General features: G+C 37.9%; 3 protein-coding genes across 3 annotated transcripts in view; all 3 read left to right on the top strand.

Moving 5' to 3' along the window:
- On the top strand, positions 1-8976 carry LOC139977329 (scavenger receptor cysteine-rich domain-containing group B protein-like). The gene is made up of 3 exons (XM_071986616.1): positions 1-128; positions 4974-5291; positions 8788-8976. Exons 1-3 carry the CDS (start codon positions 41-43, stop codon positions 8826-8828), a joined length of 447 nt encoding a protein of 148 aa, XP_071842717.1. The 5' UTR covers positions 1-40; the 3' UTR covers positions 8829-8976.
- LOC139975067 (neurotrypsin-like) lies at positions 8832-13931 on the top strand (the record flags this gene model as incomplete). The annotated part of the gene is made up of 3 exons (XM_071982684.1): positions 8832-9132; positions 11968-12280; positions 13795-13931. Coding segments are annotated over 2 exons (534 nt in total), but the record flags the coding sequence as incomplete, so codon positions are not given.
- The window catches only part of LOC139975136 (scavenger receptor cysteine-rich domain-containing protein DMBT1-like), a 17592-nt gene continuing 14047 nt past the window's right edge, over positions 11451-14995 (top strand). Inside the window, exons 1-3 of the mRNA XM_071982778.1 lie at positions 11451-11478; positions 11968-12144; positions 13795-14124. Coding sequence (XP_071838879.1) covers positions 11451-11478; positions 11968-12144; positions 13795-14124 — 535 coding nt within the window. The remainder of the gene's footprint in view (positions 11479-11967; positions 12145-13794; positions 14125-14995) is intronic.

The raw sequence follows: 14995 nt of genomic DNA on the forward strand, positions 1-14995 counted from the left end.
GAGAGAGAGAGTTTAAGACATTCGTTACGTTGGTATCAAGATGACGACACGGTGGTTCAATTCGTCTTCGGCTGGGTTAGTAATCTTAGGATTCCTTCTCATCTGCATCTCAGCCTGTCTCGCCCAAGGTAAGATTAGTTTTGTTGTATAAAATACAGTCGGTAAACATTTGAACGAAATGTGCAGGACGGCCTGCAGATAATTAACGTGAAATCTGATTAAAACGTCTTCGGACGAAATCGACATAACATGACAAACTGTTTCATCTCAAATAACAAGAGCGCGCAAGGTCACTGCACGTTTTTTCACACTTTTATTTGGAAACTGCAGTAAAGCTGAAGCCACTTATTTTCACCATTCGTGATGGAAGGGTAACGGATATGGGGAAGAGGTGGGTAGGGGAGGGTAACTGGGAGGGGAGGTGGAGTGTCAACCTATACGCTCTGACGAATATGCTCCGCAACATCCGATCTTCCGAGTTATTTGTAATCATGAACACCGGCAGCCAATATTCTCGTCCAAAAATGGGTCGTCAAGCTATGACGGTGGGTCGTGTTGTGGGCACGGTAGCGGGGAGAAAAAAAAAGGAAGATCAGTAACGATGCTTTTTCAATGGAATTTGACAGTTATTGAACTTCCTCCTGCCATGAGGTGATTGGTCTGCAAAGTTTTTGATAAATGCGTGTGCGGGTTGTTAACTAATTTTCAGTCAATTTACCAAACAAGTCAGCTAATCTACAGTTTCACCATCTATCACAAGAGAGTGACTTTTAGGCCTTATAAAGTTATGGCGCACGGCTCTCCAAAAGCGAAATCACAACATGCATTACCAGGGGCAAAGTTTGGGAGGCAATTTTGTTTAAGGGATTATGCACGGTGATATCCATTGTGCCGTTTCATGTCGCGCAAGTGCGTATGTAGGTAGAACACCATAGTTATTTGACAAGGATTTACTGGAATAAACAATAACATAAATGTGACAATCAGATGTAGCGTAATGATCACATTGTGATTTCTTTGAAAATATCGTTTACTCATGGGGAACATGCTGTGAATAAAGGAATTTCGAAAACAATAAGTACTTCTCTGCCTTATATGTCTCCTCTCATCGTGGAAATCTCCCCATGTCACTGCCGAAAGCCGAAGAAGCCAATCAAGTTTGCCAATTGGGCCCACTTCCCCCAAAATGTTTATTCAAGCCCTGCCTCCCGCAGTAAACAATCACTAGACGGTCGCTAATTGCTGTGGAAGAAACATGATCTCACATGACACGCAATTTTGTAACAATAATATGAATAAAGATTTGGGCTTTGTATAAGTTCACTCCCCTCTTTCAAGAAATGTCCAAGACATTTTTGTACCGAACAGATCCTCGGGCATGTAAAATACAGTGGGTGAGCGAATTCGTGGTAGGCAGGAACGGACTCTGAGGCATGTACAGTTTGCACGTGAGAAAAAGAGTATTACAAACGATCTGGCCAAGACTAGATGATATGTATGGAACGCCGAAAGGGAAATGTATTATGTTGTTTGCTTCTATGCTGTCTGTTATTATGTTGTTGTCTCATTTGATGTTGTTGTCTCGTTTAATGTTGTTGTCTCCTTCAATGCTGTTTTTTTTTGTGTTGTTGTCTCCGTTGATGCTGCTGTCTCCTTCAACGTTGTTGTCTACTTTGATGCTGTTGTCTCATTTGATGTTGTTGTCTCCTTTAAAGTTGGCGGTGCTGTTCACTTTTATGACGTCAAAATACGTATACAAATTCAAAGAATTTAGTGCTTCAGAACTAGATAAAATGTCGGAGATAGACCGATAAGCCCATGTTGTAGGGCTAGTTTATACGAACAAAATGAAAGCAGAAATGATGGAAATCTCTGTAAAATCGTTAAAGAACCTACGAAAGTCTTTCAACCTGTAAGAAAAAGAGATACATGTGGTCAAGTTACAGGCACCGACCTAGCCTAACGTTAGGTGTATAATGTATAGCCTTAGTATAACCATAGTAGTATTAATTATACCCATGAGCAGTTTTCGTAAATTATTCTATTTTGTGTTAAGCATAACATATGAAGTAAACGGGGTGGTTTCGTTGGATGAGAGTAGTCAATTTTTGACCTTTTATTGCTTGACATTTTCTTCGAGGGAATGTATTTGACGTAGGCCCTGGCGTTGACAAATCTGGTCAGCAGTGTTGATGCTCCGTGTGGGAGCGGCCCTTGATTGGCGCCGCCCCCACAGGCAATATCAAATCAGCATTCGTATCGATTTTCCTGCAAGACGATATGCTAAACGTACTACAATTATCGAGTCAATCCAACAGCATAAACTACCTTGACTTACTATAGGTACTGCATGGGCCCTTTTTTTTTCTTTAAAAAAATCAAATCAGATGTGCGCAATGCTTATAAACAAGTACTGCCGACGAACAATGATTTTCACTTGGAAATCACTATGGAATTTGTTTCCAAGAGATTTGAAGAATTATTGGAATAGAGAAGCATAATTTCAGGTTTTAACCTTGGAGAGTCTATTATGTAAAGGCAGGACAAATGTTTCATGATCGTTGGCTTAGACGATCAAATGTCTAAACTCAGCCTTTTAGTTTATATGTACAGTAGACAAGTGACAACTATTTTCATAAAATTGAGATTCCATTGTACGGTATCGAAATAGCCTCAAAATTGGTATCGTCAGCCTCCAACAATTTGGATGTACTGTTCGTCCATAGCATGATAGAACCACCAAAATGGACCAAAAGTTAGTGTTCTATCCATCAAACCTACACATTTTGTTCAACAGTGTACTTATTTGTTATTGGTTATTGTTTGTTGCTATGCAAGTTTCTAGCAAAACCATATTTGTTGTTTGGACAAGTTAAACAAAAGACCTGGTTGTTGAAAGGACAACCAGGAAAATCCTCAAAAAGTTGTCCTGATAAACAGATGGGAAATCTTCTTATGAGATTTTAGACAGAAGCCAAAGATGTAGAAAAAGCAGAAACAATGACCATGTAATTGTAACCTTTAATTTGCCTTCTATTGACCCTGAAAACATGAATGGCTTAGCAAGCAAAGTGGAGCATGTGAAGCGTCAGAATGCATTGGAAGTGAAATTACTTCAACAGGATTGAAATACTTTAATTTGAGCTACCAAGGTTTAAAAGTCAATCATTATGAAGTCAAAGTCATATGCCAAACCTCCCACATTGGGTGGGAGACTCCTGCAATCAGGTCCTGTAACTTGCTTTCCCTCTGATGCCCATAAAAATCTGCCTTCTCTCCCAGCAGCCAGAAATATGTTATCAGTGATTATTTTGCTCTCCTCGGAGATCTTGCTTGGTGTAAATCTACCTTCAAGTGCTGAATACATGTGATCATAGATATACCAATTATCACTGGCTCTGCTCTGAATTTTGCCTGTTATCACACGGTTATATCTTTTAAATATTTGTATGACATATGTTCCATCAGTATATAGTACACAGTATACACTAGTATTAAATAAAGTGAATAAAATTGAGGATTTAGATAATTGGTCAATTTGTCTGAATTTGTTGCAACAATAAACAACTTCTGCATCCTCCCAAAATGCAATCAGAATACACAATTTAATGTTAAAGTTTCAAAACTTTCCGGACGAGCATGCCCCGGACCCCCCTAGCAGGGCACTGAGCTGCGGCCTGTGCAAATCTCTCTCTCTCAGAAATCTACAACTTGGCATCTCTGCATAGTGATTTTACAGGGGAAGTAATTTATCATCTAAGATCAAGATTTCTTGGAACATTAGAATAGAATGTTTTTAATAGTTTTGCTGGCCAAAGTAGTCATATAATAATTTGAATGCTATTCCAATATTATTCTGTAAAAGTGTGTTAAATTTTACATTTTGAAACTGGCCTATTTGGCATATTGTGTCATTATTTAGGCAATGTAAGGGATGCAGAGTGACTATATATTCCAATTAAAGTGACTGCATGCATTTCATAGTGTGACAAGATTAATGTCATCAATGTTTCCCTCAGGGCCCACTGGAATATTCATCTAATCAAATCCTTCATAATAACTGGAAATTGTTGAGGCGATCCTATATTCCCATTTGGAAGGTAGATTAGGCCCTATGTTTGAAAACGTTTTAGCATTCTATGCTAAACGTTTGGCATTAATATTGATAAATAACCCCTAAGGCAGCTGGTTGAATTTACAAAAGAACCTCTTCAACTATTCATAAATGTACTGATAGCTTTTGCATTACATCTCTCAAATGATCTTTGATGAGGATCGACTGTACCTAAAGAAAGTGTTTTACTTTAAACTAATAAAAATATTTCATATACTGTAGCATAGGTCTACTCTAGAGTAAAATACCCCGGCCCATATCTGATGTAGTTATAGACTTAGCTAGCTTACTGTTACTAAGTACTTGCAACATAGGAAAAGCCATAGCTGTTATCATCAATTTTATAACAGAACACAAGCCCTCTCTGCAATGGTGCATTGGAAATAATAGCCTCCTTCAGCAACACAAAGTGTGGCCCGTAAGGCTGTAATGGTCTCCCAACACTCTCTGTTGCATCATTTCAAGATATCAAACCCAAGTTGTTTTCTTTCATCCTCCATTGTTATCCTCCATGTTGTTGGGTATCCCATCTTTCCCCTCAGCCATTGGGGTGTCCAGGTAAATGTAGTAATCCACAGTGGCCATCTCTATACATTCTCATGACATGCCCAATCTATGCCTTTTTCTCTTTTTAACTTCTTTAGACTTCGTGTAAAAGTAAACGGGCCTGACGTTTCGATCCTAATAGGATCTTCTTCAGAGGATGTATGACAAGTAACAGTTACTATAAGACTGTATCAGTTTTGATCGACGTACTTTCAGAGAGCTGTTTTATTGCAGTGACTGACATTTTTAAAGTTACAGAGTTTGACCTGAAATGTCTTTAACTGTTAAACGTTCTTAGTACACATCTTTTCAGAAAAAGGAGATATTCGTTTAGTGGATGGTGAAGAACAGACGGAAGGCCGTGTGGAGGTCTACCAGAGTGGAGTGTGGGGTACAGTATGTGATGATGGTTGGACAATCCATGAAGCAGAAGTGGTCTGCTACCAACTGGGTTTTGGACCAGCAGCTGCTTCTCTTACAAACGCCCATTTTGGTAAAGGCACCGGCCCAGTTCTAATGGATGATATACAATGTAGTGGCCAAGAAGAAAGATTGGCAGATTGTGTCTTCCGTGGTGTTGGACATAACTGTGGTCATGAAGAAGATGCTAGCGTGATCTGTACTAATGTCAGTAAGTTTAACTTTTCTTTTATATCAGTAGTTGCCAACTTAAATTGCAAACTGATATTGTTCCTTGAAAGAGACCCCATATCTGCTTCCAGTGATTTCAGTCCCTCTTCAAAATCGGTAATACCCAGATTGTAAACTAGCCAATACATCTTGACTGTTAAAGGTCAATAATGAAAATTCGTTTTGGCAAAGATTTAAGACGAACCATCACAAAATTGGTAAGACTGTAACTACTTGTACCAGCAAATGTAATTCTTGTGCACCCATTTGTATCTATTGTAGATGTCATGTGGCCTCCCAAAGAAACTACACATCATTTAGAACTCAGTGGCAAGATTAGTTTCACTCAGACCAGATCTTCAACAAATTATGCTACTCCAATCCTTTGCAAGTTGCACTTGCTGTCTGTTGAGTCTGACATCAATTTCAAAATTCTACTCCTATCATTCAAATGCATCCATTCTTTTGCTCCCACCTGGGTACACCCCTGCTTGCCGACTGCAAGCTAGTTCTAAAGTTGTACTTGCTCCCTACTTCTTTAGCCACAAAGCTTTCTAGTGGTCATGCTTTTCTGTCTTTATCTGGAATAGTCTTTCGCCCTCAGATAAAGAAGCTGAATCTGCATCTAGCTTTCTAGATTCTGTATCTAGTATTACATAAGTACTTCTACTTGTACTCATATGAAGGATACTTCTAGTTATACTAAGGTTACTTCTTCTTGTACTCAAACTCATACTATTGCTGCTTGAGTACTGATACTTATACTCATACTAAGGGTACTTATATGTACGTCAGGTGCGTAGCCAGGATTTGTTCATGGGGGATGTTTTGCTGGAGACTGACATGGGGGAGGGGTCTTAGGGGGAAAATGGAATTTTAAGGCCTCTAGATGCAAAATGGTGCAATGTTTGAGCTCAAATCATGCAAAAGAATATTGATAATTATTTTGTGGAATAATTCTATTCACATCAGAAAAATGTAATCCTATATAGACTCAATTATTGATGCAAGGAAAATGCGAACCTAAAGAGATACCTTTCTCAATATATATAATTTACAAGCAACTTGGTTCAACTTCAACTCAAAAGTTTGAACTGTAAGAAGGATAATTTGGGGAATCAGAGATCAAAAGACCAAGGGAATTGCGGACCTATAGAGTTCCCTTTCGTTTGAACTGTAGAAGTCTGTTGACAAGCAAACTGGGAACCCAAAGAGTTAACGGTACTCTCACATCATTGATTTTGGCATATTTGGTATCACGGTTTTCTTAGAGTCTCACTAAAAGTAAAGCTAAAATCCCAGTAGTGCGATAATTTAGAGTTTGTATAAGTTGGGCATATACTGTAACGTGAGTCGTGACAATAGAGAAATTGTTACAGACGAAAGTCCAATCTTCTCGGCTTCTTCGCCAAGTCAGTTAGAATGCGCTGACAGGAACATCTCTGTGGATATTCAACAACGATAGCCCATTTAGACGTTCTTGGCCCGTGGTATTCCGTTGTAGAGGGCACTCAACCTGAACGGTTTGACCTATATATATATATATATATATATATATATATATATATATATATATATATATATATATATATATATATATATAGATATAGATATAGATATAGATATATATATATATATATATATATATATATATATAGATATAGATATATATATATATATATATATATATATATATACAGTACAAAGTGCATCGTTGTAAGGAGGATTGGAAGAGACTCGAGTGAGGCCCGGAGGAGGTGCGATAATTATCACTAGCGTATCTCTCAAAGTCACTGGTGTTTTCTGCATATATTTTTTGGGGGCACTTGGGCCATGGGGGGTGTTTGAACACCCAAAACACCCCCCTGGGCTACGCGCCTAATGTACGTGCTCATACTACTTGGTTACTTTTACTTGTACTAGGATACTCATGCTGAGGGTGTTTCTACGTGTACTCATAGTCATACTAAGGATACTTCTACGTTACTCATACTAATCTCATACTAAAGGTACTTCTATTTGTACTTAATTTCATACTAAGGGTACATCTGCTTGTACTCAATCGCATACTTAGGGTACTTTTACTTGTACTCACACCAAGGGTACTTCTACTTTTACACAATCTCTTACTAAGGGTAGTTTCTACTTGTACACAATCTCATACTAAGGGTACTTCTACTGTAGTCAATCGCATACTAAGGGTACATCTACTTGTACTCATACCAAGTGTAGCTTCTACTTTTACTCAATCTCATACTAAGGGTACTTCAACTTGTTCTCATACTAAGAGTACTTTTGGGGCCAAATACTGGTGACAGTGTTATGAAGTTTGGGATTTAAAAACTGAACAATGGCTTGTAAACGCATGCAATCTTTGGCTTCCAGCTTCATAACATTGTTTTGTTGTTGTTTTTCGTGTAACTTGAATAAGTTCATTGTGCAAAAAGTTGTGATGCCAGATATGGATTATAATCAAAACATTATTGCTCTTGTTTTCTTTTAAAGATCTAGAATGATTATATTACCTTGGGAATGAATTCATATGTGTGATGGGATGTTATTGTATGTTTCATGATCAGGTGACTTCAACATTAAAGCGTGATTTCAATTGTGGAAGTGGTCATTGATGCATCGATTGGAAATAAGACCATGATTGTGTATGGGTGACATTAGAAATTATTACCCAGCATACTTTATGTCCATATCAAATGAGTAAATCTGAAATGTTTTTTCTCAATTGTTATCAAATTCTTCCCCAATATTTCCCTTTTTTTCAAAAAAGGGATATAATGATATAAAAATCCTTATGAACTTGACATTCAAAGATCCTCACATTGTTTTCTGGATATGTCAAACCTTTCACACAAATAAGGAGCTTACATGTTATATTTTTATATACAGTATTTCATGTAATTTTAACCTTTAATTTTGATGCGTTCTGATTTTATGGAAAGAATTTGTTCAAACAATTTTTTAAACTCTTGTTTTGACCTTTGATTGTGAAGGAATCTAACTTCACCTAAGGGATTGTTATTTGTTCAAACTTTCCATGAATTTTCTTTATTCATAGTACAATGCATTCACAGTTTGAGAAGAAAATTGCAGAAAAAATGAGGACCAACAACAGCATGTTTATCCCGCATGTGCGTGTGTGATATGCCACCTGTTTGCTTGAAGCTTACTTTGGATACAAAAGGAACAAACCTCAAATGTTTATCTCAAAACTGACATGTAGAAATTGGATGCAAGATTTCCAGGATAATTGGTGTTATTTCTCATTTACATGTCAAAAGCAAGGCTACCTCTTGCCACTTTGGATAATTGTGTAGTTGATTAAAAAAAGCCTCTTGGCAGAAAACGTATGAAATTTGTAATTCAAATTACTAGAATATATCAAGGGTCATTTGGGGTTGTTCAATCGGGATGTACAGATTCTACCCAACTAGGCAGATTGAGATAACTTGGGCAACTTTTTTCCTTCTAATTTTAACCTCCAGCTTTGTTCAGTTCAACGGCCCCAACGTCTGCACTTCGGTAAGCTGGCGGCAAGAGCTCTGCAGGTCGAGTGGAAATTTATGTTAATGGTCAGTGGGGTACAGTGTGCGATGATGGTTGGGATATAAGTCAGGCAACAGTCGTCTGTCGCCATCTTGGATTCCAAAGAGCCACTGCAGCCCTGGCATATGCAGCCTTTGGCGAAGGCACAGGCCCCATACAGTCTGATCACACAAATTGCATTGGCAATGAAACTGACTTCTTGCAATGCCAGTTCCAGTCTGAGGGTTTCTGCGGTCATTTCGAAGATGCCAGTGTAGTCTGTTATAATCCTGAAAAAGGCTCAGGTAAGTAGAAGGAGATGTGTTGTATTTGTCCCAGGCCACTGCTGAAAACAATGTAAAAGAAATATCAACATGTGAAAATGACAGCTCTGATAGTTCCATTGCTCCTTAGCAATTAAAAAAGATAGAAACAACATCAGAAAAGACCAGGGTGGTGCAGTAGTTTTACCAATGTCACTCTCCCGCCCCCGTCCCCGCAACTGTATATATACCTGACAGCAGAATGTCCCTTGTCTGCTGACAGTTGCTTGATTGCTCAGACATGGTTACAGACAATCACCAGCAATGACACTTCATATTTAGGAAATGGTTTTCATTACAAAATTTTATTTCAATTAGATGCTTGGAAATGCTGCCCATTTTTAAACAGCCGTATGTGAAAAAATAAGTGTGCCTGACGTACAGCAACTTTTGGTGTTAGTAGACCACTATGATATTTCCAGTACTGTGTGTGCTGACTTTGCTTAGTAATTACAATAGAAACCAAGATAAAGAAGTTAGGATTCCCCAATTGGTTATCATGTTTATTGCAGCATGTGGTTAGGGAACTGGCGAAATCCATCTGGATGATGTTAGTAGGCTATACTTTGTTAATGCTCTTCACAATATATAGGGCAGATACTAATACCCTAGCTTTGCTGTTTTACAGGGGTGGCCAACCCCACCCGCCCCTCGTTTCGCCCGCCCAGCCCTTTCGACCGATTTTACTGCCCTGCCCCTCTTTCAACTGCCCTTTGTACTTCCCTACTCACCAACCTCAAAGTAGCTCCATGCTTTGACCTTGCAGTGATTTTACCAACAACCAACTCTTCAAACGTCCCCTAACCTACACTGTGGACATCAAATTCCACACAGCTCATTTTAATATTGCATACATAGGCTCATACAAACTTCAGTTTTAACTACACATGCGCAAATCCTCAAAATCTGATCCAACATTTATCCTTGGTGCTTTGAAGTGCAGTATTTGCAAAACAACTAGCTCCACGAAAATTACAGCAGACCTGTGTAAAAAAAATGTTTACGCAATGTCCATCAGAGATGTTAGCGTATTGGTACCTTGAGCATTTGTCGTCAAAATGTATGTGACAACAAGGTCAAACATTATGATATTTTATTGCACACATACAATAGCCTATAGCACACAACTTTGCCCTGTACCTTGCGGTTGATTGTTATTATTTGTTAACATTCAAAATCATATGAAGGATTGGAGGAAATGTTGTTCCTTTTCAGAAGAAGTTGTCGTTTTCGAAAAGAAAGAAAAATTTTCATTCAAAAATTTGTATTTCTCCATAGGTCTAGTTATGAGTGTGTGTGTACTTGGGGTTTGTTTCGCAGATATAAAAGTTCGGAAGCTGGCTAAAACATTGCATCTCGGACGCAGAATCCTGCCCCGTAATAATGCTGCATATAGTAATGTGTAACAACCCTCCCCCTCCCACAGTTCTGAAATTAAAGAATACAATATATGGTGCACTGTTTTGATAATGCTAAATAAATCAGAGAGTTTGGTTTTTTCTTTCCTTCATGAGGGCCTGCAGGCCTAAATGTTAATCCATTGTCTAAAAATTCAATCAAAATATGTTCCTTTAAGTTCATATTAACAACAACGTATCGTTGGATGTCATTATAGCACCATTTGCTATTGACAAATGTGTAACAAATCATGAGCAGGTCATTTTGAGGTCATCAAATGATTATGTTTTTCCTTTGAGTTTTGTGTTTCATCTGAGGAGCTGAGCTAATATTCTGTATGTTAGACTCAGTGGTCCATTCACCAAATTAGTTAATGAACCACAGCTGTTTTAAGGGTAAGGGTAGGTCCTACTGTTTATTCCTTGGATGTGGTAGCCTTTCGTCATTAGCTTACCTTAAAACATATATAAAGTAATGTGTAATCCCCTCCCCCAGCTACGAAATTATTCCCAAAACTTTAAAACCACTTATCCATCTTATAACAATGAGCTGACTACCCAGGCATAACTAAACAGCTCCTGTTAGTTTCTGGAATTGTTAGTTTTCTCGCAAATGTTTCTTTCCTCACGTATGATTTAGGAGAGGAGAGTAAAGTTTTTTAGGGGAGGAAACTAACATTTTAAGGGGAGGAATTCATCAAATGGGTCCGTAAACTAATGGTCCCCTAACTAAAACCTGCAATATCTGGTGAAGATGAATAGACAAATGCATAGTGAAAGGTTAATATGTGAGAGGTGAGGATTTAAAGGTTAGTGACGGTCCCCGTACAATAGATTGGAATGAGTTATTGGAATATATATGAAGGTGTTGAGGGTGACATTTCCTTTCTGGATGGTGACATCATGCAAGAGTTGGAGAGAGTAATCAGAAGTAAAGTTATTAGTGCTGTGAAAGGAATGTATGTGATCAATGAAACACGAGAGACTCGCCTAATCACTGGTCCAGACAATAAAAAACATCAGTATAATGCCAGAAAATCAGAAGATGGCAAGGTGCAGCAAGAAGCATCATACTTCAAGCCTCAAACATTTGTTAAATATGTCATATATGTCGTATGGACATGAGCTTACTCATGCATCACTTTAATTGTGTGTCTGTTTAAAGGGATGCTACTACCTGTTGTGTTATAAGGCAGATTAAACTTATGGATACTATGATGAAATATATATATTAGCAACTAAATCAATTCACAGGTTTAATGTTTACGAGCTCTGTGAGTTAGTCTGTGTAAGTGACCAGCAAATTATTCAGAACAAGCTTAAGTTCTCACATTAAGCAAGTTGGTTAAAAGGTTTGCATTAGAAAGCAACGATAGACTAATATTGTAGCAAATCTTGATTTGTCATTATTTCTCTACAGAGGAACGTTCCATTCGTCTTGCTGGAGGTAATGAGACAGCTGGACGTGTTGAGATCTACCTAAATGGAGAATGGGGCACTGTCTGTGATGATGCATGGGACATTAATGATGCTAATGTAGTATGCAATCAGTTAGGCTTCGCTGGGGCCCTTGATTATCGTGATAGTGCTGCGTTTGGTGAGGGAACAGGAGAAATCCATCTGGATGATGTTGGCTGCAATGGCGAGCTGTAATTATAATAGCATCGACAATTGTAATCATGCTGAAGATGCAAGTGTTATCTGTCAACTCACTCCAAAGGAACCTACACCAGGTTGGTTATTTCATTCCTTCATGAGGGTCTGCTGGCCTAAATGTTAATGCATTGTTTAAAAATTCAATCAAAACATGCTCCTTTTAGTTCATATTAAGAACAGAGTATCCTTCGATGCCATTTAAGCACTATTTTCTTTGGAAAAATGTGTAACATATTGTAAGCATGTCATTTTGATGTCATCAAATGAATTTGTGTTACCTTTGAGTTTTGTGTTGCATCTGAGGAATTGACCGAATGATCTGTGTGTTAGACTAAGGAGTGCATTCACTTAAGATGATAAACCACAGCTGTTGAAAGGTTAATTTTCTCAAAATTAAAAGTGTTGTAATTAACAACACCTGTGCAGATAGAAGTGGTTTGTAATATTCTGCAATTTATGAAAGTTAATTTTGTGACTCAAATTGTTCTTTAAGTTAGTTTGTCTGTCAGTCAGCTAGTCTCAGTTTCAGTGCAATATGTGTTGCACTGTTTTAATAATGCTGTATACATAAGAGTGTTGTGGGATATTTATTTGATGTCCTTGGGGGATCATTTGCCAAATACTTCATACTGATGAAGCCACTGGATCATACACGCTCAATTGTGACCATTTAACACACAACAGCTCTCGACGCAGTAAAGATACAAGGGTTGTTTTGCCGCCCTCACACTACTGTAACTACCACAAGTATGGTAAGCTTTCTTCTTTAGCTTACCTTAAAACATATAAAGTAATATGTAGTCCTGCCCACCCCCCAACCTGAACATTATTCCCAAAATCTAGAAAACACTTACTCATCTCATAACAAAAAGCTGACTACACAGGTGTAACTAAACAAAAGTAAATCTGCAGTATCTGGTGAACATGAATAAAAGAAATGAAGGATGAAAGGTTAGTATGTGAGGGATGAGGATTAACGGTTAGTAATGGTCCCCATGCAATGGAATGGTATGAGTTATTGGAATGTAGGTGGTGAAATGTCATTTATTTTCCGGATGGTAAACTCAAGGAAGTGTTGGAATGAGTAGTCAGTAGAAAAGTGAATGGTGCTGTGTAAGGAATTTATGTGATAAATAAAACATGAGATACTCCTCATCACTGGTCCAGACAAAGAAAACCATCAATATAATGCCACCAGATCAGAAGATGGCAAGGGGGTCCAGCAAAAACCATCATTCTTCAAGCCTCAATCATTTGTCATATATCATATATGTCGTATGAACATGAGCTTACTCATGACTCACTTTAATAGTTAGTCTGTTTAAAGGGATGCTACTACATGTTGTAATAGAAGGCGAATTAAACTTATGGATACTATGATGAAATATATATTAGCAACTAAATCAATGCACAGGTTTTGTGTTGACGAGCTCTGCGAGTTAGTCTGTGTAAGCATGGTGTAAGTGACCAGCAAATTATTCAGAACAAGTTTAAGTTCTCACATTAAGGAAATTGGCTAATAGGTTAGCATTAGAAAGCAAACATAGGCTATTATTGTAGCAAATCTTGATTGTTCATTATTTCTCCACAGAGGAAGGTTCCATTCGTCTTGCTGGAGGTAATGAGACAGCTGGACGTGTTGAGATCTACTTAAATGGAGAATGGGGCACTGTCTGTGATGATGAATGGGACATTCATGATGCTCATGTTGTTTGCAATGAGTTAGGATTCCCTGGGGCATTAGGTTATCGTACTGGTGCATCATTTGGTGAGGGAACAGGAGAAATCTATCTGGATGATGTTGGATGCGATGGCGAAGAAACTGAATTGTTGAGCTGTTATTATAATAGCATTGACAATTGTAATCATGGTGAAGATGCTGGTGTCATCTGTGAACTCATTTTAAACGAAACTACACCAGGTTTGATATTTTATTTCTTCTTGAGGGCCTGCTGGCCTACATGTTAATGCATTGTTTAAAAATTCAACCAAAACATGGTCTTTTAAGTTCATATTAACAACAGAGCATCCGTGGATGATATGTAACACCATTTTTTCTTGAACAATTTGTAACATATTATAAACATGTCATTTTGATGTCATCAAGTTATTATGTTTTACCTTTGAGTTTTGTGTTACATCCAAGAGACTGACCTATTGATGTGTGTGTTAGACTTAGTAATGCATTCACTTAAGTTGAGGAACCACAGTTGTTGAATGGTTCATTTTCTCAAAATTAGAAGTGTTATAGTTAACACCACCTGGGCAGATAGAAGTAGTTTGTAATATTCTGCAATTTATGAAAGTTAATTTTGTGACTCAAGTTATTCTTTAAGTTAGTTTTGTTTGTCAGTCAGCTATTCTCAGTTTCAGTGCAATATGTGTTGCACTGTTTTAATAATACTGAATACATAAGAGTGTTGCGGGATATTTATTTGGTGTCCCTGGGGTCTCCTTTACCCAATACTTTATACTGATGAAGCCATTGGATCATACAAACTCAACTGTGACCATTTAACGGATCACAACTGTGCACACAGTACAGATTCAAGGGTTGTTTTGCTTCCCTCACACTACTGTAACTCCCACAGATATGGTTACCTTTCTTCTTTTGCTTACCGTAAAACATATATAGTAACGTGTAACCCTGATCCCCCGCTCCCCAGCACTTTGTACTTATTCCCATAACACAAAACCTATCTTTCAACAAAGAACTGACTACCCAGGTGTAACTAAACTTAAGTAAATCTGCAGTATCTGGTAAACATGAATAAAAGAAATGGAGGATGAAA

This window comes from Apostichopus japonicus, chromosome 2 (genome assembly GCF_037975245.1).
Source record: "Apostichopus japonicus isolate 1M-3 chromosome 2, ASM3797524v1, whole genome shotgun sequence".
Lineage (NCBI taxonomy): Eukaryota > Metazoa > Echinodermata > Holothuroidea > Aspidochirotida > Stichopodidae > Apostichopus > Apostichopus japonicus.

Excerpts from the sequence above, each read along its gene's own strand:
- LOC139977329 (XM_071986616.1), top strand. The coding sequence starts at position 41 with ATGACGACACGGTGGTTCAATTCGTCTTCGGCTGGGTTAGTAATCTTA. Across the intron at positions 129-4,973 it reads CTCAGCCTGTCTCGCCCAAG|AAAAAGGAGATATTCGTTTA; the intron begins GTAAGATTAGTT and ends ACATCTTTTCAG. Across the intron at positions 5,292-8,787 it reads CGTGATCTGTACTAATGTCA|CTTTGTTCAGTTCAACGGCC; the intron begins GTAAGTTTAACT and ends TTTAACCTCCAG.